We start from the raw sequence: 26,577 nt of genomic DNA on the forward strand, positions 1-26,577 counted from the left end.
TACTTCTAGATTTTAAACGACTAAAAGTGTGTGACCACTAGTTTTATCTCTAGATTTGCTTGGTTTCCCTATTACCAATAATGAAAATTCTTAAGTTTAATTATTGAGACAAGTAAACAATATTTTAAAATATCACTGTTAATTTGTTTTTCAAGACAGGGTTTCTCTGTGTAGCCCTGGCTGTCCTGGAACTCACTGTGTAGAGGCTGGCCTCGAAATCACAATGATCTTCCTGCCCTTGCCTGCTGAGTGCTGGGATTAAAGGCGTGCGCCACCATGCCTGGCCCCTGTTAAATTTCTTGGTCCATTTAGCTATGTATAAAAAAGTGTTTATGTTCTTGGGAATTTCATACTGTAGAGTTCAGATGTTTCATTAAAAAAATTCTATGCACATAGCCAGATGCAGTGGCTCACACCTATAAGCCCAGCACTCAGGAGGATGAAGCAGGGGGATTACCACAAGTTTGAGGCCAACATAAGCTCATGGCACCCTAAGAGTGATACCTTCTCTCAAAAAAGAAGCTCAAAGCAAGAAGAACATACACACATAGAATGCTGTGTGGAAAAAAATGATAATAATGAATCTGGCTCAGGACTATTTTAATTAGAAAAATTTTAAAGAAAATTGAAAAAAGACAAGAGAGGCTTTTTTTCCTTCTATGATCATCATAGAATAAGATATTTTAAAATGCAGAAATCTTTTTTTAAAAAATTTATTTATTTGTTATTATATACAGTGCTCTAACTTCATGTACACCTGCAGGCCAGAAGAGGGCGTCAGATCACATTATAGATGGTTGTGAGCCACCATATAGTTGCTAGGAATTGAACTCAGGACCTTTGGAAGAGCAGGCAGCACTCTTAACCACTGACCCATCATCTCTCCAGCCCCAAGAAAGAACCTTTTACTTAAGTCAGTTTACAAACTTGCATGAACTCATCATTAGCTTCGACTGTTACCAACATGTAGCACTTCCTCCACCTACCTCCTTCTGAGAAACGCCAGCCATCAAGGGCTAAGTAACAAGACCAAGTCTCGTTTACAAGAGTAAAAGCCCAGCAGTACTGTGAGTCCCTGTGTACTGCCTGCCCCTGGCCTGCCGTCCGTTCCGATGCGCTCCATTTGTCTCACACAGCGGAAGATCCCCGCCTTCCACACTTGCCTTCTTTGCTACCATCTTTTCTCACTCTTTACATCCTAATGTTGTTTTAACATGAATGAAATTCCATCACTTTGACAGATAACATTTTTCTGGAGATTTTGTACTCTACTGATCCAAGGTTGTCTGAAGCACGAAATATTTTAAGGAACATTGAACACCGTAATCTATACAAGTACTTGGGTGAGACCCAGCCAAAAGGCGAGAAGATTAAGAAGGTAAGTTAAGTCACGAGCTCTCCTGCTGTTGGTAGAGGGTTGTCCCAGTCTCTGTTCTCAAGAAGAAGCCACTACTCTCTCACGGGAAAGCCTCATGCTTCTTGCTTATTTTCATTTCATCCTCGCAATGTTCTTAGGCCTGCTAGCCGGATGCGAAGCTGAGGTTGAGCAGTGGTGAACGCATTACTCGTGACTGCAGTCAGGTAGCGTGCAAAGGCAGGTCTAAGCAACTATGGCTGTTTGCGCACGTGTTCAATAAGGGCTTCAAATTTTAGATGGGTCCAAACACTGGGAAAGAATCTAAATCCCTCAAAAGAAGACCAGTATGAGCTCCACTAGGGCTCTGAGAACCCGCTTTACCTATTGTTGACCCTTGATCGATGCTGCTTAGGGACACTTGACACTATGCAGTCAAAAACTGACCTTTAGCTTTTGGCTCTCCAAAAACGTAACCATGCCAGGCGTGGTGGCACACGCCTTTAATCCCAGCACTCAAGAGGCAGAAGCTGGTGGATTGCTGTGAGTTCAAGGCCAGCCTGGTCTACAAAGTGAGTCCAGGACAGCTAAGGGTACACAGAGAAACCCAGCCTCACAAAAACAAAACAAAAAACCAAAAACAAAAGCAAAAATGTAAGCACTAATAGTCTGTCCTTGCTCAGGAACTGTCCCAACATCATAACAGTCAACTCCATGGACTTTGTATGCTATTTGTATTATATGTGGCCGGAAATACAGAGGGCTGGGAAGTTGGGCTTGCTACTATAAGCAGCTTACTGGGGAGATGCTGGGATGATGTGATGGGGCCTATAAAAGCAGCAGGAGGTAGCTTGGCTAGATAAATGCCACATCCTTTCCAAAATGTGATGGTTGGTTTTGTCTGCTTTTTAATGAAAAGCGCCCTGTTTGTTTTGAGCTGTCTTGGCGGGCGGGGTATCTCTGGTTTTCTTGGTGAAGAGGGAACCTGACCATGGCACAAGTACTTAATGACAAACTGGGTCCTAACTGCAGAGTCTCGTCTCTTCTAGTCAGAATATCAACAGCTCCCCCAAGAGGTTGCCGACGCCAAACCGGAAAAGCTCCTGGGCTCTGCACTGAAGGCCGAAGATTTTATAGTGGATGTAAGTAGTGAGCCCAAACATAGACTAATGAAAGTTGTGTTAAAAACAAAAACAAAAACAAAAACAAAGCCTTCCCTGCAGGAGTTGGGGGGCGCTGGCACACACCTTTAATCCCAGCACTCAGGAGACAGGTGCAAATGGATCTCTGTGAGTTCAAGGCCAGCCTGGTCTAGATACTTAGTCCCAGGACAGCCAGAGCTATGTAGAGAGACTCGGTCTCAAAAAACAAAACAGAGCCTCCCTTCATTATAAAAGCTTGGAGAGTAGGCGTGGTGATGTACTCCTGAAGTCTCAGCACTCAGAGACGGAAGAAGCACATCTGAGGCCACACATCTGAGGCCAGCCTGGTCTACAGAGCAAAGCAACAACAAAGAGGCTGGAGACATAGGGTCCATCGTCCTCCTACGATGCGTTGTGTACACCCTCTCACACACAGACACACAGATGCGTGTGTACACCCTCTCACACACAGACACACATGCATGCACGTAAGTTTTAAAATATGTAAGTAAGCCGGGCAGTGGTGGCGCACGCCTTTAATCCCTGCACTTGGGAGGCAGAGGCAGGTGGATCTCTGTGAGTTTGAGGCTAGCCTGGTCTACAAAGTGAGTTCCAGGACAGCCAGGGCTACAAAGAGAAACCCTGTCTCAAATAACCAGAAAAAAATAAGAAAGAGAAAGGGAGGGAAGGAGTGAGAGAAGGAAAGAAAGAAAAGTAACCACCATAATATTGTCATATAGTTCCACTCCGCAGTTTATGTTTTGACTTGTGTGAGCTTTGCTCTGCCTTACTTGTGTAGCCCAGGGTCTCCTAGAATTTACGGTTTTCCTAATGTTGCTGGGGTTCCAGCAAGTGAGAGCCGCCTTATCTGCTGCTGGGACTATCAACATTTGAGGCCACCCAGTCTGCTTTCTGTCCGTCTCATTCACTTGTCCCTAGCTTAGTGCCTCTGGCCCTCCTTCTGGCTTCTCACTGTCTCACAGCCTGGCCTGTCAGTGCTCCATTAGCAGCTGGACGGTCTTCTCTCTGCACGCGTCTTGCTCCCTTTCCTCTCCCTTGGGCTAAACTCATGGAAAAGCCTTCTGAATTCTTAATGTTTTTCTCCAGATAGAGGCTAAGTACTCCTTATCCAAAATCTGAAATCTCAAATTTAAAATGTTCCAGAGTCTAGGGCTGGGAATTGCTCAGTGGTGGAACACTAGCCTAGTATTCTCTAGGCCCTGAGTTCAGTCTCCAGTGCACACTCACAGACACACACACACACACACACACACACACACACACACACACACACTATCTGGAAGCAAAATTCTCACCAAGATTTTCAGTGATTTCACTGTGGCTAAACCATCAGGCAGTTTCAGACCTGTGCTTCAGAGCAGTTTTTATTGCCTGGAAATCCTTTTCTTCCTTCCTGGTTAGTTCCTGCTCACTTCTAAAGTCGTTGTCCCTGGGCCTGGTGAGATGGCTCAGAGGTTAAAGGCACTGCCTGAGTTCGATTCCCAGCGACCACATGGAGACTCACAACCATCTGTAATGAGATCCAGTGCCCTCTTCTGCCATGTAATAAATAAATAAGTCACTGTCCCAGGCAAGCATGTCACATATTTTCACTAGCCCTGTTAACATGAGGACCTAAGTTTTTTTGGTTTTTTTGTTTTTGTTTTTGTTTTTTGTTTGTTTGGTTTTTGGTTTTTTTGAGACAGGGTTTCTCTGTGTAGCCTTGGCTGTCCTGGACTCACCCTGTAGACCAGGCTGGCCTTGAACTCACAGAGATCCACTCCATTCATTTCTTGTGGAATCCTTATAACTTTGAGTTCAGTTCTTGTGGTTATTATGTGATTGGTTGCTTGTTTATTGTTTTAATTAAGGTTATCAATATGGATTATGGGATGGAAGACAAGAACCCAATTGATCACGTTCACTTCTATTGTAAGAGTGACAGCAAGCAAGCAGTCACGATCTCTAAAGATCAGGTAACTGTCCACGTAAGAGCAGTCTTCTCTAGAGGGATATATTTGCAAGTTCTTAAAGTCAGTTTATATTTTACATGCCAGTCAGGTTGTGAATTCAATGTATATACTATTTAAAAAAAAAAAAAAGGCAGGACAGGTATGGTGGGGCACACCTTTAATCCTAGCACTCGGGAGGCAGAGGCAGGTGAATCTCTGTGAGTTCGTGGCCAGTCTGGTCTACAAAGCGAGTCCAGCACAGCCAAGGCTACTCAGAGAGACCCAGTCCACTGAATCAACTAAGCAGAGTGCACATGGGCCCTCAGAGGCTGAGGCAGTGAGTGCTGGGCCTGCATGGGTCTGCACCAGATCCTCTCAATATATGTTGTGGCTCTTAGCTTGGTGGCTTTGTGGGCCTCCTGGCGGTGGGAGCAAGTGTGCCTCTGACTCTTTTGCCTGCTCTGCTCTTGGGACTCTTTTCCTCCTGCTGGGTTGCCCTGTCCAGCTTCAGTGTGAGGGCTTTTGCCTTGTCTTATAGATTCTGTTTTGTCATGTTTAGTTGTTATCTCTTGGAGGCCTGCTCTTTTCTGATGGGAGATGGAGGGGGCATGGATCCAAGAAAAGAAGGAAGTGGGGACGGGGAGCTGGACACGTGGGGGAGGGGAAGCTGGTCAGCATGTGTTGTGTGAGAGAGAAATCAACTTAAAATAATAGGAAGGCAGGGCTAGAGAAATGGCTCAGTGGTTATGAGCATTCACAGCTCTTGCACAGAACACCTGTTTGAGTCTTAGCATGTATGTGTTGTGTCCATACATACATGCAGGTAAAACACACACTTATAAAATAAAATTAATAAATCATTTTTAAATAAAGCATAAGCCCAGTATGCTAATGCATACTTGTAATCCCCAAGTTTGGGAAGCCAAGGAGACACAGAAGGATCAGGAGGTAAAGGCTAGCTTTTGAGGTACATATGAGACCCTGTCTCAGAATAAAAAATTTAAATACCTGTATCTGGTTGGTTGTGGTGGACACACCATTAATCCTAGCACTCTAGAGGTAGAAGCAGGTGGTTCTCTTGCAGTCTGAGGCAGCCTGGTCTATATAGTGAGTTCCAAACCACCCAGGACAACAGTAGTTAGACTCTTTCTCAAAAAAAGAAATTCTAACTAGGCAGTGGTGGCACACAGCTTTAATCCCAGCACTTGAGAGGCAAAGAGGCAGATCTCAGGTCGAGGCCAGCCAGGAAAGCTATATATATAGAGAGAGAAATAGACATAAAGTGATACATGGATATCTGGATATAGTGTTGCAGGACTTTAATACCTGGAGCCTAGGTCTGCAGTATCCCGTGTTCAGAGCCTGCCAGTTCTATGGAGTGAGTTGAGGGGCAGCCTGGGCAACCTATGAGACCTTATTTCAGAATAGGAAGTGGGGAGGAAGAGAGCTAGAGACGTAGCTCGGTTGTGAGATACTTGCCTAGTGTGCAGTGAGGCCTTGTGTCCAATCCCTGATCTACTAAAATAATAATACTTTTTAAATTTTTTAAATAAGGTATGTTTTGAAAATACACCTGAGTTCAATGTAAACCTAGGCTATAATTATGACATTTTATCTCAAAAAGGGGCGTAGTAGCAGCCAGTTTCTTGGGGCTCCTGTTGGCTGAACATCATTTAAAGTGCAGCATTTGGTTTTAAGTTTCAGTTACAAAATCTGGTGGACCGTGGTTGAAATTATACAAGTTAAATGTGCTCCCTAGTATCTGTTCTATGACAGTCTGTGGTCTGTGTATAATCACATCCTGCAAATCTTCAGCCTTTTAGTTATCAACATAAAATCCTGAGGCATTTTGTGGTAAATTATTGTTTTCTCCTTTGGGTTATAATTGGGATAAAATAGAAAAAAAATGCAGTGCTCTCAACTTGGCACTCGGGATGGTACCCCGGAACCTGGCTGACTCTTGGAAGTGTGAACTCAAAGCTACAGCGAGATCTTCTCTTTTTTGGTTTTTTGGTTTGTTTGTTTGTTTGTTTGTTTGTTTTTAAGGTGTCACAACTGCTGCCACAGAAATTTGCAGAGCAGCTCATTCGAGTGTATTGCAAGAAGAAGGACAGCAAGAGCATTTACGACGCCGAGCAGCATTTTGTTCAGTGGTGTGCGCTCAGGGACTTCACCAAGCCGCAGGTGGGTGGCTCCCACTGACACCCCCACGCGTGGAGGAAAAGAGGTCTGGGAGTTGTGGTCTCAGACTTGCTGCGTAGCTGAGGATGGCCTTGAACTCCTGACCCCTTCCGCTTCCGTCTCCCAAGTGTGCGGAGTGCAGGTCTGCAACCACACAGGCGCCTAGCGTAGTTTTCAAGTTTTAAGGAAAAATCTAAAAGGGATCCTTTTTTATCCACTGAAAAATTCTCATTTAAATTGTAGCTGTATGGGGCTGGAGAGATGGCTCAGCGGTTAAGAACACTGGCTACTCTTCCAGAGGATTCGGGTTCAGTACCCAGCACCCAGCACCCACATGGCGGCTCACAACCAGCTGTAACTCCAGTTCCAGAGGATCTGATGCCCTCTTCTGGCCTCTGTGGGTACCAAACACGCAAGTGGTGCATAGACAAAATACCCATCACATAAAATAAGAAATGTGGGGCGGGGATGGGGTGGGTGGAGAAGTGATTGAGGAAGGCACCTAATGTTACCCTCTGGCTTCTACATGTATGTACCCATGTACCCGCATAGTCAAAATCAACCTGCACGCACACACACAGAACACATATCTACACAGACACAATACACATATCTCACACACACATACACACACACACGCGCACACACACGCACACACTCATACACATATATAACTCTCTCTCTCTCTCTCTCTCTCTCTCTCTCTCTCTCTCTCTCTCTCAAAGGAAAAGGGAAATAAAAACACAGGCAGGTGGATGTGATAAGTGCCTTAAACCTAGGTATACTAATGTCGGCCTCGTGTTAGGTGCCAGGATGAAACAGCACCCAGGATAGACATAGTTCCTTAGTAATCTGCGCCTCACTCTAGTGCGGGCCACAAGCATACAAGTAAATAGCAATTGCGTAGTATAATAAAAGCAGAAGGGAGGTCTCGCCAGCCTTGGTTAGGTGAGAAAAGCCTACCTCAGGGAACGCTTATAAGCCAACCCCTAAAAGAGAAGAAAAAATCAGTGGCTCTGGCAGGCCTGATGTTCGGGAGGCCCCAAGACGGGTGACATGGAGATTTTACAAAGGGTCCGTCAGGAGGTCCGTCAGGAGCAGCATCGAGTGTGAGATGGTTTCTGCACACCGGTGTGCAAGGGGTCAGCCTGAAGCCCTTGGCCTGGAGCAAGTGGAATCTTTCAAGTTGGCATGTTTAACCTTGGCTAGAGTTGAAATCAGAAGGACCCGTGATGGAAATAGCAGTTTCACACACGCGCTGCCGCCTGTGACAGTGAGCAGCAGCTCACAAGAGCTCTGTCCGGTCAGATCCAGTGCGTTCAGCAGAAGACATTTAACACCAGGGTGTCTCCCAAGTTTTGGTAGCACTAAATGAACAAATAAACGGTAGCCATGAGCCAGCGCCTGGATGATGGCCCTGCCTCCTAGGAGAGGCTGAGGGAGCAGGCGGGAGGCCGAGGGCTGTGGCCCCTTCCAGAAGCTCGAACCAGAGAATGGTAACAACCCATACCAGAGGAGACAGGAGAGAGACACCCAGGCTTGTCCTCTTCACCTCCGGCCTCTCACCTGAGAAGCCAAGGCACCTGAGGGCTGAGGAGAGAGAGCTGCTGCCATGTTTGGGTGCTACGTACCTGAGAGCAAATGGGCAAGGAGGCAGGCAGGGTCAGAGAGCCTTGCTGCCCGTGCTTCCTCCCGTCAGTCCGGCCCCTGTGTTCATTTGAGGCAGCCTCCCCGTTGGGTGGAAGGAGCCTTTGTTGATGGGGCCAAGGGCAAGAGGTTTATTCAAAGAGAGATTCGGGTTCGGCAGGTAGTCAGGATCCTGACGTTCCAGGTGCTGTTTGTCCCCCTCTCTGCCCCCACCCCCCCAGTTGCAGACCTGGGTCTTTAGTCTTAGAGGAAACTAGGCAAAAGAGAAGCAGGGCTCCACTGTACCTTCTGCTTCCTCGAGAGCCCCACGTGGGTGTGTGAACTCGTGGATCTGGGCAGCAGTGTGCTGTGTCCCAGCCATTTTCCCATAGAGACCTCTACCTGCTCAGGACTGTGGTGTTTTCTAGTTTAATCCAGTCACAGAACACGTACAGCTTTGAACTCCTCAAGAGTAAGTGTTTCTAGAAGCAACCTATGTGCAGGACAGTGGTGTGTGTGCCTGAGACACACCCCAGACACGGGCATGGAAAGAGGCTGTCCTCTGTGCCTGACCTCCTCTCTCTCTCTCTTTAATAGGATGGTGACATCACAGCTCCACTTATAACACCTCTGAAGTGGAATAAAAATACTTCGTCTCGCCCCCAGGAAGCATCCAGAGTCAAAACATGTCTCAAGTTTTAAGCGAATGCCTGCCGTTGGTTCTTTTCAAAACATCTTCCGCTCTTCACAATCAAGTTAGGGAATATACCTGTAGCGCCCACTAGTGGCTCTTATTTTAATCTATGCTCGTGCTGAAGTTTCTATTCAAAACAAAAACTGGTAATACCAGCAAAACTTGGCTATATATATACTGTGGTGATTTGAATAAGAATGGCTCTCCCATAAGCACATATAATTCAATGCTTGGTCTCCAGGGAGAGGAACGGTGTGAAAGGATTACCAGGATCAGGAGGTGTGACCTAAAAAAAAGGAGGTATGGCCTTGCTGGAGGAACTGTGTCACTGGAGGTGGAAGCCCATGCCAGGTCCAGTTTCTCTCTCTCCCTCACCCTCTCCCTCTCCCTCCCTCCAAGTTGAAATTGTCGCGCACCTCATGGTTAAAAAAATAAATTGCTAGCCCTCTTAAAGAGTGGTCCATCACCCTGCTCCTCCCAGGAGAGAAAGCTACCAGCCCTGTTGAGTGCCAGGCTGGGGAGCAGCAGCAGCAGCTCCTTGCTGAGAGGAGCTTGGGTGTGCCAGGTAAGTACCACTGACCTCAGCTGCATTCCTGTCCTCCTAGTACAACTCCCCTGCCCTCACACCAGTCACCTCACACCAGTCCTGAGTCCATTGTGGCTCCAGACAGGATCATCCTCTTTGCACCTGAAACCACTCCAGCCCCCAAGGGACGCCCCATTGCCAGCGGGGGGGGGGGGGGGGAGTACGGGGAGGGGGTGGACAGACTTCCACTTCATCTGAGTTGAGCTGATCAGCTGCTCAGACACCACAGACCCCGCCCTCTGGCTGCTCTCACCTAGGACTTCACTTCCGGTGCTTCAGTGTGTTTATGGTTTTAGAACATCCTGTACTGACTGTCCTTTGAGAGCCTAGCCCAGTGGGTCCTAGGTTCCCTGTGTAGCTTCCCGTCCTCGCCGTGCAGAGCCACAGCTGCTCCCCCTGCTGCTCCCCTTGTCCACACTGGGCACAGCTTCACCAAAGGCTGAGTCCAGTTGGAGCCAAGGGCATCCACCAGAAACGCTGGCGATGTAGTGTTTTGTCCATTCATGGGTGAAAAGTATTTAGTGTGTCTGCCCCTATGGTCTCATAAATGCACAAGGGAGTTGCTAGCTCACTCCCGCTAGCCATGGTGCCTCTATAACTCAGGGAGACAGCTAGAGGTGCCCCCTTCATGTGCCCAGGGTCAAGGTTAAGAATTGTATATTTTTCTGCTGATACTGTTTTATTTTTGCCAGTCTTCTTTTTTCTTTTTAATCATTCTGGTTTATTCTGGAATTTTGTAGTCCTGATTTTCATACCCTGATATTGGGAAACAATCCTTTTATGTACACATAAAATCCTTTTATGTGGGTACCTATGTCATTTACAAGACTACATTAAAAATGGGTATTTTCACACCTTTGTCTCTCGAGTTACTGAACACTGTCAGCTTGCTATAAGTAGAGCCACAGGTTGAGTGATGGTGACTTCCGTTGGGTGAGGGAAGTAGATGCAGCAAAGCATCCATGAATGTATTTCTGTCTTGTGACTAGAGGTAAGAGCTCCTTAAGAACCAACTCGACGGCCAGGTGTGGTGGCGCACGCCTTTAATCCCAGCACTTGCGAGGCAGAGGCAGGTGGATCTTTGTGAGTTCAAGTCCAGCCTGATCTACAAAGTGAGTCCAGGAGAACCAAGGCTACACAAAGAAACCCGCCTCGAAAAAAACAAAAACAAGCACGGTCTCCACACCCCGTGTGCCCGGTTTGGATTCCTGTGCAGAGGAATCCACTTCCTATAGGACCCACGTAGATGCTTCTTAGTGTCACAACACTGTGTGGGGTCCGTGTGATGATGCTGGTATTGACAAGGCCCCTGGCACTTGGCTTTCTTCACAAAATAAAAGCAGGACATAGTTTGCTCCGTTCCAGCAGGAGGCAGACCCAGCATGGGAAGATTGATGGGGACTTCGTTCACAAGGCTCTTGTACCTGAAAATGACCGGTTCCTCTTGCAAGTCCCTGGGGTTCAGCTTCTTTGCCGGAGTACACGTGTTGTTCACTTGCGGCTTTTATGTGTCCCCCGTGAAATTGAGTAACAGATGTGTGAGCAGTCACCATTGGTGGCATCCAACCCTACCCTTTGGGCTCCAGAAGAGACAACAGGGCAAGGAGTGAAATGCTTCTACATTTTATTAGTTTCTAGTAGGTGAGCCCAGGTTTGTGAAGTTTGGTAGCATTCTTGAAGTAAAAATAATCTCCAAAACACAAAAAAGGAGTGAGTATGTGTGTGTGCACGCATGCATGCATGCATGCTTTTGTGCATAAGTATGTATACTACTTGATTGAATATGGAAATGTTATAGAGAGCCAGGGTTTTTGTTTCCATTTTGTTTTCTCTTGTTTTTGCTTTTCTAGGAATTGTCAAATCCTATAAAGACACTTTTTATGCTTCTTTGGTAAGTGTCTTTCACGCCTTCACAGTCAACTCTGCTGCTGGAGAACGGAGGCTGCCCACGTACTCAGGTTTCCAGGCCATCAGGAGGCTGGCTGGCTGAGAGCCACAGTCCACATGAGGGTTCCTCCCCACCCTGAGTCAGGAGAATGGCTGCCCTCTGTGAGGGAAGCCTGCGCAGCATCTGGAAGTGACCCGAGCATCTCTGGCCCCGGGAGACGTCAGCTCAGAACCCAGGCCTCCAGCTCCTCGATGCAGAACTGCTCCCGCCGGGCCAGCACTTCGTTGTTGAAAGTAGCACAGGGGTAGCTTCCGCCATGGTACAAGTCCCCGTCCAGCCACAGCCCAAACTGGCCACTGAAGAGAAGAGGGAACAGGCAGGGGAGATGGCTCCATCGGTACAGTGCCTGCTGCTACACAAGCACAGGACCTGCCCCCCAGCACCAACGGAAAAAGCCAGGCAGGTCACATGCTTCTGCAGCCCTCCCACAAGGAGAAAGGACAGCCAGTGAAGCCTAGACAGTTTCACTGAGATCTCCAAAGATACGGTGGAGGTGGGCCGTGGAAGACACCTGACGTCAGCCTTGGTCCTCCACATGTATGTACACATGCATTAAAAAAAAAAACTGAAATCTAGGCACCGTTGTAGCTCATGTTAGACCTCTGGGACTGACCACCATCATTAGCTTTAACCATAGCACCAGTGTAGCCCCAGGATACTTCTTGTCCCTTACACCAAATTATCAGAATTTAGGGTCTCGTTGTGTTGTCCTTACAGCATTCAGGGCAGTTTTTAGAAAACAACTCAGCCGGGCGTGGTGGCGCACGCCTTTAATCCCAGCACTCGGGAGGCAGAGGCAGGTGGATTGCTGTGAGTTCGAGGCCAGCCTGGTCTACAAAGCGAGTCCAGGACAGCCAAGGCTACACAGAGAGACCCTGTCTCAAAAAACCAAAAAATAAAAATAAAAAAAGAAAGAAAAAGAAAAAAGAAAACAACCCATCGATTTTAATAACTACATACAGTGGCACAGCCATCACCTGAACGCAGTTTTCGAACACTGTGATCTTTGATAGAGAAGCTAGGCTGGATTCAGGAAGTGAACCAGTAATCAGCAAGGCTGCCTCTCCCGGGAGCTGTGCTAATCCAGGAAATGCTTTCTCTTTGCCTTCGGGGTACAACTTAATGTGCCTCAGTGTGAGGGTCATACCAAGGTGAGGATACCCTTCGTTTTCTTTCCCTGGCTCCCTCCCACTCCTGTCCACAAACACACAGGCTGAGTTCTTAGCCAGATGCATCTTGTCTAATGAGCCGTATCCCATGGGACTCGGAAATCCGGGGCTTTCCCATCTCATGACTACAACCAGCCAGTTCTGACTAAGAGGTCACTAGCCATTTGGCCCACTGTCCTCACTTGACTTAAAGGACGGCTGGTTGAGTGTGGGCCTCTGGGAGTGCATTGTGGTGCGGATGCTACAGGACCCTGAAATCAGCCTTAAAAGGGAGACAGCCTGCCCATTCCACTTGCAGCACCCTTAGGAGAAGAACACAGTCCACACCAAGATGGGGGGGCGGGGCAGAGACACGCACCTTCCACTGCCCATCATCAGTGAGTCCAGGTCTCCTTTCACAAAAAAAGAGTTGCTTCCTGTCCACTTAAAGACCTGCGTGAAAAGAAAAGGCTGGGTCACTTTTGAGTGCTGTCCTTGCAGTCTGACTCCAAGCCACATGGTGGCAGTGTTGTGCAGGGGACCGGCGGCTCCTGGGCTCAATGAAGGCTGGCCTCCCAGACCTTAAGATTTCAGTTTCCTTGGACTTCACCCTTTATGCTCGCTGCTTTATATCCCCAACGTCCTAGCAGCTCCCTTAATCTAGCAATAAAACAAAACCTCTGAGGCTTTCTGCTTTCAAACACGGAAAGAGGAGGGAGACAGGCCAGCCCTGGAGGGAAGGAACCGCCTCCCGCCCAACCTATTGCATGACCTACAAGCCATTAAGACTCACCATGACCTATGAATTTCTTTTTTTTTTTTTTTAAAGATTTATTTATTATTATGTATACAGTGCTCTGCCTGCATGTACACCTGCAGGTCAGAAGAGGGCATCAGATCTCATTATAGATGGTTGTGAGCCACCATGTGGTTGCTGGGAATTGAACTCAGGACCTCTGGAAGAGCAGTCAGTGTTCTTAACCTCTGAGCCATCTCTCCAGCCCCCGACCTATGAATTTCTATCACACCCTGCTGATCTTGACTAGCATCATAGACTGCCCAAAGCCCCCTCCATAGTGACTTGAATGGCCCATCTCAAACTTTTTAAAAATATTTATTATTATACAGTGTTCTGCCTCCATGTACACCTGCACACTAGAAGAGGACATTGTAGATGGTTGTGAGTCACTGTGTGGTTGCTGGGAATTGAACTCAGGACCTTTGGAAGAGCAGATGGCACTCCTAACCTCTGAGCCATCTCTCCAGCCCCCATCCCAAACTGAAATTGCACTGTAAGCCTTCTACCTAAAGCCGGCTGGTTCCCTCCACTGTGAAGGAGACAGAATCCAGCCAGAGGGACCTGCCCCCGTCCCTGCTTTCCTCAGTGCCCTCTCCTTCCCTTACACACTGCACCTGACCACACTGGCCTTTCTGTCCACCAGCACACAAAGGCGCTCATACCTTAGGGCCTTCCTACTTTCAGACCCCTCTGTCCACAGCTGCCCCCAACGCCATCCTCAAGGGTCACTTCTTACCCTGCAGCCTGAGTGTCATTGCAGGAGCCCCAGTCTGACCTTCCTAGGCATCTGCTCCTCCTCTGAGACAGCTCCGTTTTTTGCAGCAGTCGGCCTTGCCTCCAGCCTCCCCACTGCAATGTAAAGTCCAGGAGAACTGTCCAGGCGCCCTACTAGACTCACGAATAAAAGAATAAATAGTCAAGAACCAAGTTAGGCAACAAAAAGGCCTTTAAAGGGCCACAAAAGTATAGTATGTGGCCTGGAGAGATGGCTCAGCGGTTAGGTTAAGAGCATTGACTGCTCTTCCAGAAGTCTTGAGTTCAATTCCCAGCAACCACATGGTGGCTCACAGCCATCTATAATGTGATCTGATGCATACTGTATACATAATAAATCTTTTTTAAAAAGTATAGTATGTTGCTTCCTGTGATTAGTTGTCCTAAATGCTAGGAGCAAACCCCCCCCCCAAACAGACAAACAAACAAACAAATCCGGGGAATAGAAAGATAGAGGCCAGGCTAAGAAGGGATGAGATAAGGGGGAAAGTGGCCAGAGAAGACAAGATTGTCCAGCACTTCTGCGCGTCCTCTGCTCTCTTCAAGGACTCGTCCTTCATATTTGAAAGAGCAAGATAAACATTGCTACAGAAGCAACTAAGATAAAGCTCGTCATGTCGCTTGGGGTAGCAATTATGTGTGCGAGCACTGGGAATTCATACAGGGCACCGGCCCAGATACAGGCAAGGATCAAGTGTTTCCAAATATGGGATTCTGCAACAAAAGGCTGGGGTGACAGTGACCCCTGGAAAGGATGGAGTTCAAGTAGTGTTTTGGTTTTTTGGTTTTTTTGTTTGTTTTCGAGACAAAGTCTCCCTGTGTAGACTTGACTGTCCTGGACTCACTTTGTGGCCTAGGCTAGTCTTGAAGTCACAGGGATCCACCTGCCTCTGCCTCCCCGAGTGCTGGGACTCCAGGAATGTGCCACCACGCCCAGCTCAAGTAACAATATATATTTTTTAGCACTTACTTACACACTAGGCATGGTTAGCCATTGGGTAGGACAGTGGACACAATGAACAAAACAGCCACCCTTATAGATATTTCAAGAGAAGACAGATAAAAGCATATGCAAAAGCCCTGAGTCAGGGAAGCCTGTATTTTTGCCTTCTCACTTAGGCCAGCGTTGCTGGGGCAGAGTGAGGGGGAAAGTACATAACCGAGATTAGAAAGAGGTTGGGAAAGAGCCCGCAGTACGTGGGTGGCAGGACAGGAGGCGCAGAGGAAGCAAGGGAAGTCGTCCAAGATAAGTGAATCTCCCGCTCTGAGGTTAGCAAGGAGCAGAAACTGTTTGTACAAGAAGAAAATTCTAGAGCTTTGGGCTTCTAGTATGGGCTGCAAGAAGGAAGGTATTGTGACCAGCCTACAGTCTTAGTGCCCTCTTTCTCTCCCAAGAATGGAAGGCGGCTGGCAGCTGATTGGGGCAGTGCAAAGGATATATTTGGTTGTGTTAGCAAGGCCATCCACACCCCTGTGGCCATCTTAGTGTGAGACTAGATGATTGTGTGGCAGAGTATATTTGCAGGTGTCTGTGCATTGGAGACCTCTCATAGCAAACAAAAGTACCCACAACTGCCGGGCATGGTGGCGCACACCTTTAATCCCAGCACTCAGGAGGCAGAAGCAGGCGGATTGATGTGAGCTCAAGGCCAGCCTGGTCTACAAAGTGAGTTCAGGGCAGCAAAGGCTACACAGAGAAACCTTGTCTCAAAAAACAAAAACAAAAACAAAAAAACCCACAACTAGTTCTCTGGTTATCAAACAAAATGAGCAAATCATTTTCAAGGGCACACTAGGCAAATACACATTCTACCTCACACACTGACCCTGTCTACTTTTGTGGTTCCCACATGTGCACTCTTACCCCCCCCCACACACACACACCCTCTGCCTCCAGAGTGCGTTGCTTGAGTGGAGACTCTGGGCTTGGCTTGCACATCTCCCTTCCCCATTGACTGGCTCCGGCATGTTCCCAAGTACTCTGTGCCTCAGTTCCCTTATCTGTAAGATGGGGCGATGATAGCAGCGCAAATGAGGACCAGTGAGTTACTTTGGGGCTTTTTTTTTTTTTTTCGAGACAAGGTCTCTCTGTGTAGCCTTGACTGTCCTGGACTCACTTTGTAGACCAGGCTGTCCTCGAACTCACAGCGATCCGCCCGCCTCTGCCTCCCGAGTGCTGGGATTAAAGGTGTGTGCCACCACGCCTGGCTTTTATGATTTTTTTTAAAAAGCTGCATGCTGTGCCTACTGCGCAGCACCCTGCAGCTTCAGGCAGCCAACAGCCTAATGACAGAAAATCTTTGCATGGAAAATGTTTGGGACTTTCTGTCTCTTTAAAATCCCCAGCCCGCCGGGCGTGGTGGCGCACGCCTTTAATCCCAGCACTCGGGAGGCAGAGGCGGGCGGATCGCTGTGAGTTCGAGGACAGCCTGGTCTACAAAGTGAGTCCAGGACAGCCAAGGCTACACAGAGAGACCCTGTCTCGAAAAACCAAAAAGAAATAATAAATAAATAAATAAATAAAATCCCCAGCCCTTCAGCCACTTGTGCCCTCTGAGGTCTCTGTCACCGTCACCATCACCAGTGGGTCCCTCCATCCATCTCCTCCGCCGCATCACTTGCAGTTTCTAGCCGCTCTCTTCCTTGTCACCTCTGGCCCTTGTCCTTAGCAAGGAGTGCAGAGAGCCTTCTCCATCAGCCCACTCCTTCCTGTTGTCCTACACACTGGCCAGCTGCTGTCAGTGCTCCAAGTATGTGACCTCAAGGAGGTCCCCTGCTCTAAGACTCCACCCTTGTTCACCCTTCATTCCCTCCGGCTTCGCTGGCCTCCTGCCCGGTCTAGGCTCTGTGGTCCGCTGGGTGACTCCCTCCTACCCCTTTCCCATTGTTTCTCTGTGAATGGGTCCTGCCAAGGGCAGGGTCTGAAAGGACACTGGCTGCTTGGGTACAAGCCTGGCCAAGAAAGAGCAGCACTCTGCCGACCAAGCAAAGGACAGGCCCAGAGAGGGCCTCTTCCAGCCACTGGTCCGCTCCGGGGCTCCTTCTCACACGAGGGACCGTGTGACTCCTCCTGCCTCCTCCCGGCTTCATGTGCGTGCGTCCTTCACAAGAAGCCATTGTGTGCATCCTCCTCCTCCTCCCACATCTCAGGTCTGCCTGCACGTGAGCTCATCCCGTCCCTTCCAGCCTGTGCAGACCAGTATGCCTTCCCTCACTCAGTCAGCTCGGGGTTTCCAGAGATCTTGATGGGCAGCTAAGGGCTCCGCCGCGCCGGCCGTTGCCCTGTGGAGAAGTGGACAGGAGGCAGCCCCAGCATGGGGACTGAAGCCGGGAGCAACAAGGATCTCCACAGCTGTGGCCTGGCACAGAAGGTCGAGTCTCACCTTTAGCTGTGGGGAGAAGGAGAAGAGGAATGTCTCGCCAGTACCATAGAAGCCTTTGCTGAGTCGGATAGCTGAGGAGGAGAAGGCGCCGAACATCTGGAAAGCAGAGCAAAGGGCAAGGAAGGCGCTGGGGTCCACCAGCCACCTCAGTTACTTGGCTTGGAAACGCATGCTCAGCCTCCGGGTCTCCAGAGAGTCGGGTGGGTGCAAAGCTGGGGCCAGGGCAGCTCCAAGGCCAGCAGCAAACCCTCTTAACCCTTGCTGGCTGCCTTCCCTGAGTTGTCACGGCTCCCTGTCTCTCTTCCTCCCCTCCCCCCACACCTCCTTGTCCCTTAAATATACTTTGTGTGGGTTGTATAAAGGAGAGAATGCGTTCGCGAACTCACAGAGATACACCTGCCTCTGCCTCCCAAGTGCTGGTACTAAAGGCGTGCGCCACCACACCCAGCTAGGACTTACTTTTTTTTTTTTTCCTCTTGGTTTTTTGAGGCAGGGTTTCTCTGTGTAGCCTTGACTATCCTGGACTTGCTTTGTACACCAGGCTGGCCTCAAACTCACAGCCTGTCTCTGCCTCCCGAGTGCTGGGATTAAAGGCATGCGCCACCACTGCCCAGCAAGGGCTTACTCTTATATAACCCCAGTGCTATTATCACAGTCAAGAGAGTGAAGAGAATTCCGGTATTATCTATTTGAATCTTTGTGTATTCAGTTGCCCCTGATTATCTCAAGAATGCGCTTCACACCCTGCTTTAAAGAGAAAACAATGGGTTTGAGAGCTGGAGTCTGCATCTTGCTTCATGCCTGCCTGCTGTCTGTCTGACAACATCATCGTCCTTCTGCGAATGGCTCTTGGGGTGTGGCTCATCACAGTGCAGCTTGTCGGGGTGGCGGGGTGCAGGACTTAGGCTTAATGCTAGGAGAAACTTCTCCGCAGCTATGGAAGGGTAAGTTTATTGGCTCCTGAGCAAGAAGTCTGAGAAGTCTTTCCAGACGGGTGCTCCTGTCTATGTGGGGTACCCTGAGATCTTTTCCAACACATACGTTCCTTCTGTGGAGGGTCATTTACAACCAGCTCGCAATCCCACCCACCTTCTGCATGGAGAACCTGCCAGGAACTGCATAGTTGGATGACCACATGGACTTCAGACATAGACGTCAAAGTTCCTCTGAGGCACTGTGGGAACTGCCTTGGTTGTCCCTTCTGATTTTCTCCAATCTACTTTCCCCCACTAGCTAGGGATATTTTCAAAATACGCACCTAGGAAATCCTTCTGTAAGAGCCAGAGGTGGCAACAACTGCTTATCCTCAGCCCTGGAGAGACTAAGGCAGTCAGGACAACTTGGAGTTCAAGGTCAACATAGGCTACCTACAGGGCTCTGGGCCAGCTCGTAAATTCAGGCATCAAAACAGCCCACCCATGGCATTGTGCTTGCAAAAGTAAGAATGCAGTTTTGCATGGCATCAGTGGTTAATTGCTCAGCGCCAGCCCCACCCTAGGGTTAGACGGTTAACCCTAAGGGTGCTGGACCATTTCTGGTTCGATCCTGCTCTTCACATCCCTAACCTGGCACACAGAAGTGGCTTCGTACACAAGTGAGAATGAGGGCCTGGCTCCAAGTGGGACAGGCCTCAGGGCCACCACCATCAGTGTACCTTACAGGTGATGGAGTTTGTCCCCTCTCATCCTACCCTGGGCAGTACCCAACTGGTCTGTGCCCTGGCCCAGCTCACCTGCCCATCCTGGTCTCTCAACACCAGCAGTACTGGCTCACTGTGACCTTCCATCTGCCGGTACAGTCTCCGCAGACTGAAGCCATCCCTTGAAGTGCGGAAGACCAGACTCCAGGGGTGGCCAGTGACTCTCGGGGGCAGGTGGAGGCTGAGCTGGAGGCAAAGCCAGAGCTGAGTGAAAGCACTGCCTCCATCTGCTTTCCTCCCACCACCCAGTCTGTCCTCTGCCCAGACACTCTTGCCCCTCAGCCATAACCTTTGGAGCTAATTTTTATTCCCATTTTATAGATGAGAAAAACAGTGGGTCCAGGAAGATAGAGAGTAGGTGGCAGAGCCTAGATGCCAACCCACGGCAGATCTCACCTTGGTTGTTTAGTCTTTAGAGGATACTCTTCCTGGTACTCCCTTATACGTCTGTCCCACCCCAGCTCTGGCTTTAGTCCCCAGGATCCGTGACACCCTTGCTACATTCCCTAACTCTACCCAGCGAGAAGGGTGGCACCAGCGTGACTAGAAAGGACAGGGAAGCCCAGGGAGAAAGTGTGATTTATTCAAGGTGACACTGAGCTGGGGACATTGCAGCTGTGACTCCAGCGCCCTGGGTGTGGCTGGTATGGGGACTAGGCTCAGGGCTGAAGTCCTACTATACAGAATGTGCCCGAACCTGCTTAATCTCTGAGGCGCCCAGGACCTGGCTAGCTTCTGTCAGCTGAGGCTCTACAGGGTCCTGGGGGGCTGGGACTGGCTCCTCCTCTTCCTCTTCCTCCCCCTCCTCCCCAGACAAGGTGTCCTCCATCTGGGTGGGCTGTAAAGATACAAAGAAGCTACGTTGAAGAACACAGGGGTACCAGCTGTCACCATATCCTGAGCTCAAAAGCTAGGGTTGCCTTGTGCCTGCCTGCCCAGGGCCCTGAAAGCCCAGCCCAGCTAGAGGAGCTGGGACGCACCCACCACAAACAAGACTCTGTCTCTGCCTCCAAACTGCTTGCTCCTGGCTGGCCACTGTGAGCAAAGGAAGGGGGTGGCCAAAGGCCTGTGCGCTGCCCCTCAGATGGGCACCACGGTCTGTCGCCAGTTTGCTCTAGCCCCAGGGAAAGCGCCAGGCTCCAAGCTCTGAGCCTGGTGGAGGACAGAAGGGCAGGCGAGAGTCTAGCTTTGCCACAGTAGTGTGTGTTTGGACGTGAAGTGGTGGCTGAAACGATACAGATGGCAAGAATTGGCTGCCGCTGGCATCATGCAGGACCCTGGCCAGCTTGTGTGATGAGCCTGCTGTGAAGGGTACCTTTGAATTCTCCCCATATGCGAAGAAGGGTGCTGCTGATTTCCACATCCGACAGGAAAGCCCTGGGGCTCACTTTCAGTTGGTGTAGTGAGTAGTGTTGTCACACCTAGCTGGCCCACGTGAGCTGTGTGTTGCTTGAAATAGAAGCATCTGTGTGGGGCAGGTTGGAGTGTTGGCTGAGGGCGAGCTGGTGTTATATACACACATGTAGGTACCGGTGGGCACGGATGCTCTTGCAGTCATTCCGTGCTCTACCATGGTGTGTTCGAGGGTGTGTGTTCACACATGTGAGCAGGCCTGCGCACAATAACATCAGGCTCGTCATAGAGGGAGACACCTGTCTGAGAAGGAATGCTTAATACGGCCCCTTCCTACCCACTCCGTTACTCTACTCAGACCTACAGGGATCCTCACTAGGGAAAAGTCCCCTCAAAAGGAACAGCAACTGTGGTCTGTTCCCTCTGGAGAGTGGGGAGTCTCAGGATCTTGGGGTTGCCCCCAAGGTCATCAATCAGCCTTTTCTCTAAGGCCCCAGCCAGCAGAGGAGGACTTAAGAGGAAGAAATACAGACAGATACACACACACACACACACACACACACACACACACACACACACGCGCGCCCCTTAGCCCAGCCCTCTCCCTGGTAGAGATCTCATCACTTTCCCAAGTGAACCAAACAGCCCGAGCTGAGCTCTTACCAGCTGAGTGTAACGCCACCGTCGGCCTTGCATTCTGTCACAGCCCAGAGCAGGGTATTAGTCCTTGGCCCTTGGGGGAGGAAATTCTGTGTGACAAAGCCAGCAGTGAGGAGGTGCCTGGGCACACCCCACCCAGATGCCCTTTGCTCCCTCTCACCTGTGATTCCCAGGCCAAGTGGCCACTGGGTGGGTCTGTGAGCAACTCATGAGGCATTCAAGGCCTCATGGGCAATAAGCATCTACCACATGTTAGCTCTACACAGTAAATTCCAGCTGTGAGTTCTGGCCCCCTCAGTGCCCTTTCAAGAAGTCCGAGTGAGCCGGGCGGTGGTTTAATCCCAGCACTTGGGAGGCAGAGGCAGGCAGATCGCTGTGAGTTCGAGGCCAGCCTGGTCTACAAAGTGAGTCTAGGACAGCCAAGGCTACACAGAGAGACCCTGTCTCGAAAAACCAAAAAAAAAAAAAAAAAAAAAAAGGTCCGGCCTGGGAACAGTGATTCTTCTGTAGGACCTAAGGTCCAGACTAGGGATCCACTTGCATCCCAGGCCTCAGTTTCCTAGGATGTAACATTTACAAAATATTGTAAGCCAGGAATAGTGGTGCACTCATGTAATACCAGAGGCAGATGGATCTATGTGAGTTCAAGGCCAGCCTGGTCTTCAGGTCAGCCAGAGCTATACAATGAGACCCTGCCTCAAACAAAACAAAACAAAAAAACCAAAGAAAGAAAGAAAAAAAGAAAAAGAAAAGAAAATATTGAGTATGTGTTTGTGGGCACAAAACCAACCAAGACTCATGTATGGAGGCCAGAGGGAAACTATCAGAAGTCAGCTTGCTTCTCCCACCTTTATGTGAGTTGCAGGAATTGAACTCAGGTCGTGAAGCTTGCACAGTAAGCACTTTTGCCCACCGAGCCGCCTTACTGCCCCTCTGTATAACATTTCACACGCCGGACCAGAAATCTCAGAAGGCTTTCCAGGACTGACAGCCTGCAGTTTCCGTCCCTCTCAAAACCAACGAGTGTGCCGGAGCGAAAGCCTGAAGGGGCATGCCCGGACTAACAGAACTAACCTCTGGAAGATGGACTTCCGCCTGAGGGCATGTAGCTCAGCGCTTCCCTAGCAGGTGTGGTCCTGGATCCAACCTCAGGTGTAAAGAGAAAAAAAGGAAAGGGGAGGGAAAAGGAAGAAGAAGGGATGGGAAAAGAAAAGAAAGGCAGGAGAGAGGGGGAACGAGAGAAAGAAGAAAAGGAAATGAAGGAAGGAAAAAGGAGTGAAAAGGAAGGGACGGGAAGAAAAAGAACCCAGGCTATGTTCTTCCAATGGTAGTGGCAAATCACACCGCCCCCCCCCTAACCCAACATGCGCCCCTCCAGGGTAGCTTATTCAGGGCGTGCACAAGGCTCTGGGAAAAAGAGAAGAGGGAGAGATGGGGGGGGGGGGAGGGAGGGGGGGGAGGGACTGATGGGGGGAGGGGGAGGGGGAGGGGGGAGGATAAGGAGAGGGGGAGTTAACCCTTATGTGGTTGTGCAGCCTTGGGCAATGACTTGTACCCTCCTCATCTGAAAGCATCTCTCTCTCATAAGAAATGATGATCCTGCCTAGCTGAGGACCAGGATGCTAATCTCAGCCTCACCCTCTCTCTCTCCTGTGCTCAATTCTGTGAGGTGACCCACAGCACCCTACATTTGATGCAACTGGATGAACGCCCATGTTTATTATGCCTGCCTCTCAGAGATCTAGTGTCCATTCCCGACAAGTTGCTACTTGGCCTCCACTGCGGAGCCTCACTCAAACTCAAGGTGAGGAGCCATGAGGGAAGGGAAGGGTGGGAGCTGGGGAAGAAGGTGGCTTAAGATACTTGCTACTTGGCTGGGTGTGGTGGCGCATGCCTTTAATCCCAGCACTCGGGAGGCAGAGGCAGGCTGATCGCTGTGAGTTCGAGGCCAGCCTGGTCTACGAAGCGAGTCCAGGACAGCCAAGGCTACACAGAGAGACCCTGTCTTGAAAAAAAAAAAAAGATACTTGATACTCACCCCAGCAATTTGTGATGGCCCTCCTGCTGCTCATCCACTGATGGTCCCTCTGATCCCCCAAAGAGAACGCCACACCCAGAATGGCCTGTCTACTAGGCTGGCTGGACGCGGTGACTTTGGTCCCAACTCTTGTCCTCTGTGTATGACTGGTGTCTCTGCCCAGCTCTGGCTCCAGCCCTCCTTCCTGCCTCTTATACCTGCCCCGAGGAGACAGCCCTGGCCCTGTGCCAGGCCAGTTCCAACTGGGAAGGCACCAATGATTATCCTACACCAGAAACTCAAATGCCATAAACACATAAACAGGACCTTGCTGCCCGCCTCAGGTCCCTGGCTCTGTTGCCATCAGCTGAAAAAATGGCTCTGAGCCTCCAATATGTTTCTCACTGGCGCCTAAGTACCTCTTGTTTCCTGATGCCCACGCTGAGGTCAGTCCTCTCGCTGTGACAGGCAAATGACACAGGAAATGACACAGGAAAGGGCTGTATTGTGGTTCTCCAACAATCACCCCAAGTTGTAGGAACCCAAGATCTGACCTCTACCCCAGCCAGTTTCCCCTCCCAGGTGGGATAAGGGCTTCCCTCACTGTCCTGGGTACATTTGGCAAGGGCTCTCACAGGAAGTCCAATGTCTGGCACACAGTGGGTACCAATACTTACTTTTCTGTCTTTGACTTGCAGTAGGACTGTGAGGGCTGCTATACTTTTCTTTCTTTCTTTCTTTTTTTTTTTTTTTTTTTTTTTGAGACAGGGTTTCTCTGTGTAGCCTGGGCTGTCCTGGACTCACTTTGTAGACCAGGCTGGCCTCAAACTCACAGAGATCCACCTGCCTCTGCCTCCCCAGTGCTGGGACTAAAGGCGTGCGCCACCATACCCGGCCTGCTATATTTTTCAATCACAGGACTTAAGACTTGGAGAGGGCTTGAAAGTGAGGTGAGTTGCTCCACCAGGCCAGGAGCTCCTGAGAAACACGCTGGGCAGATGAACTCACTAGACATTGTGGCTCAGTCCATCTCCACACAGGTGGGAGACTGTCCTGATGGTGGTCAGATGACTCGGGCCTCAAGGCCAGGCAACCTGAGGCAGCATCCCCTCCAGGAAGTGTGAGTGCCTGAGGACTTGTATTATAGGGAAAACAGGTAAGTGAAGGGCCCTGTTGATACCTCAAACATGGTTGTTGCAATGGTGTTTGAGCTGTAAACAGCTCGGGGTCACAGGCCTGGCCGCTTCCTCCTCCCCTCACTCCACTTCTTTCTTTCTTTCTTCCTTTCAGAGACAGGGTTTCTCTGTGTAGTCCTGGCTGTCCTGGACTTGCTTTGTAGACCAGGCTGGCCTTCAACTCCCAGAGATCCTCCTGCCTCTGCCTCCCCAGTGCAGGGGTGATTAAAGGCGTGCGCCACCACACCTGGCTCACCCATTTCCTCCTACAGGCTCCCTTCCCCTACATCCAACACCTGATTGTTGGGGGGTTGGTCTGATGTATTTTGATGCTAATTAATAAAAAGCCATCACACCTAGGCAGGGCAAATGAGATAGGCATGGCTAAGGTGTCCCATCCCCCCCCCCTACCGTTGGGGAGACAGAGAGAATCTTGGGAGAAGAGAGACCAGGGGAGAGGTGAGAAGGAAGTTCAGTGGAGGAGAAGCACATGGCTGGCGTGGATGGAGGATTTGGCCCAGATAAGAACATTAGCAAGTATTTGGGATTGTGGATGGGAGGTAGCTTGATAGAAATTATTAGAAGCAGATGGCCTGGTACTGGGAGAGGGGTTCCACACCTGCCTCACTATGGGAAGTAGTGCCCTGCCCCAGGTTAACTAAGGCTATCTTAAAATATAACAAGTGTCTGTGTCTTGATTGACTGCTAGTGGGTTATATTGCCGTAATAATAATTATAGGCCTAATAATAAACATTATTAGGCCATACTGATAGTTTAACAACAACACCTGATCACCAAGCACTCTGTGTTGGCTCTGTTTTTTTTTTTTTAACAATTAGACTTTATTATATAATCTAACAATCCTATACAAGAAGGAAAAAGGGTTAAAGGGGAACAAGAGTGAGCCTTCCGGTATCTGTTCCATGGGACGGATCCCCAGGTGTCTCTGGCCTGCACGCTGGTCTGACTTGTAAGCTGGTCTCCCCTCAAATCCACGCGTGACCCTGCTCCAAAAAAATGTAGCCTTTTCCTCTCTCCTCCACCTGCGTCTCTCTCAGGCGGGCACTGGCCGGTCTGGGTCAGCATCCCTGCCCCCATCGATGTTCGATTAGAAAAACAATAGCCCGGCTGGAGTCCCCCAGTCCACTTCCTGAATTTCAGACCCAGGATGGCTCCATTCAGTCTATCCGTGGTGTTTCCAAGGGGTAAAGCCCACCAAGAGTGCTTTCACCTGGGACAAAGCTTTCTTCCCACAGTAACACCCTGGCCAGGTTACAGCCCCTTTAGAGATGCCCCCCCCCCCCCCCCGCTGGATTCCAAGTGCCAGGGGCCTAGCAGCCCCGCTCTGCCACGCAGCTCTCTTCACCTTTCTCCTACCCCAGACCTTGCATGGCCCCTTTCAGAAGACAACCATCACCCCTAGGATGGACTTCTGTTGTGTTTGGTCCTGAGAACCAAGCCCAGGGCCTTGGCATGTCAAGCAAGCATCCTATAATTGAACTTTGGCCCCAGTCTTTGATTTTTTTTTTTTTTTTGAGAGTTTATGTAGTCAAGGTTGACCTAGACCTCACTGCGAAGCCTTGATCGGAGGTAGGGGAAGTTATTTCATACGTATGAATGTTTTCGCCTGCTTGTCTGAACCTATACCACAGGCATGCCTGATGCGCCGAAGGTCAAAAGAAAGTAGCAAATCGCTTGGAACTGGAGTTACAGATAGTTGCTAGTCACCAAGTGAGTACAGGGGACTGACCCTGGGTCCTCTGCATGAGCACCAAGTGCGTTTAGTGGCTGAGCCATCTCTCCAGCCCCTGCCTCGAACTCTTGATCTTCCTGCCTTCACCTCCAGAAGGTTGGACTCATAGGTGTATGCCGCTGTGGCCAGCGCCTTCAGGAAATGGTCTAAGTATACGATGGAGGAGAACCACCCACTTTGGGGACGATTTTCTTTCCTTTTAATTAATTAATTTATCATATATACACAGTGTTTTGCCTGTATGTACACCAGAAGAGGGCACCGGATCTCATTACAGATGGCTGTGAGCCACCATGTGTTTGCTGGGAATTGAACTCAGGACCTGTGGAAAA

At 49.7% G+C, this 26,577-nt stretch overlaps 2 protein-coding genes across 5 annotated transcripts in view; one reads left to right on the forward strand and one right to left on the reverse strand.

Moving 5' to 3' along the window:
• Window positions 1-8,962, forward strand: part of SAMHD1 (SAM and HD domain containing deoxynucleoside triphosphate triphosphohydrolase 1) — a 44,478-nt gene extending 35,516 nt beyond the window's left edge. Inside the window, exons 12-17 of one of the 2 annotated variants that reach the window (XM_084775680.1) lie at window positions 1,242-1,378; window positions 2,404-2,496; window positions 4,368-4,472; window positions 6,495-6,632; window positions 6,873-7,026; window positions 8,853-8,957. In XM_084775680.1, the coding sequence (XP_084631806.1) occupies window positions 1,242-1,378; window positions 2,404-2,496; window positions 4,368-4,472; window positions 6,495-6,632; window positions 6,873-7,026; window positions 8,853-8,854 (629 nt within the window). In that variant the 3' untranslated portion in view covers window positions 8,855-8,957. Of the gene's footprint in view, window positions 1-1,241; window positions 1,379-2,403; window positions 2,497-4,367; window positions 4,473-6,494; window positions 6,633-6,872; window positions 7,027-8,852 lie in introns of both variants that reach the window. The other variant, XM_084775681.1, reaches the window with a different exon arrangement.
• A 1,599-nt stretch (window positions 8,963-10,561) lies between these two features.
• TLDC2 (TBC/LysM-associated domain containing 2) lies at window positions 10,562-23,592 on the reverse strand. Of its 3 annotated transcripts, XM_084775732.1 has the most exons (7): window positions 23,338-23,582; window positions 21,303-21,388; window positions 19,984-20,124; window positions 19,320-19,472; window positions 17,588-17,683; window positions 13,011-13,084; window positions 10,562-11,779 (listed from the first exon to the last, which is right to left on the reverse strand). In XM_084775732.1, exons 2-7 carry the CDS (start codon window positions 21,333-21,335, stop codon window positions 11,644-11,646), a joined length of 633 nt encoding a protein of 210 aa, XP_084631858.1. In that variant the 5' UTR covers window positions 21,336-21,388; window positions 23,338-23,582; the 3' UTR covers window positions 10,562-11,643. The 3 variants fall into 3 exon arrangements, with proteins under 3 accessions (XP_084631858.1, XP_084631860.1, XP_084631859.1); XM_084775734.1 differs by lacking the exon at window positions 19,320-19,472 and having other exon boundaries at window positions 23,338-23,592; XM_084775733.1 differs by lacking the exon at window positions 17,588-17,683 and having other exon boundaries at window positions 23,338-23,591.
• Window positions 23,593-26,577: the final 2,985 nt, after the last annotated feature.

Source organism: Acomys minous (assembly GCF_964271855.1).
Source record: "Acomys minous genome assembly, chromosome: 3".
Classification (NCBI taxonomy): domain Eukaryota; kingdom Metazoa; phylum Chordata; class Mammalia; order Rodentia; family Muridae; genus Acomys; species Acomys minous.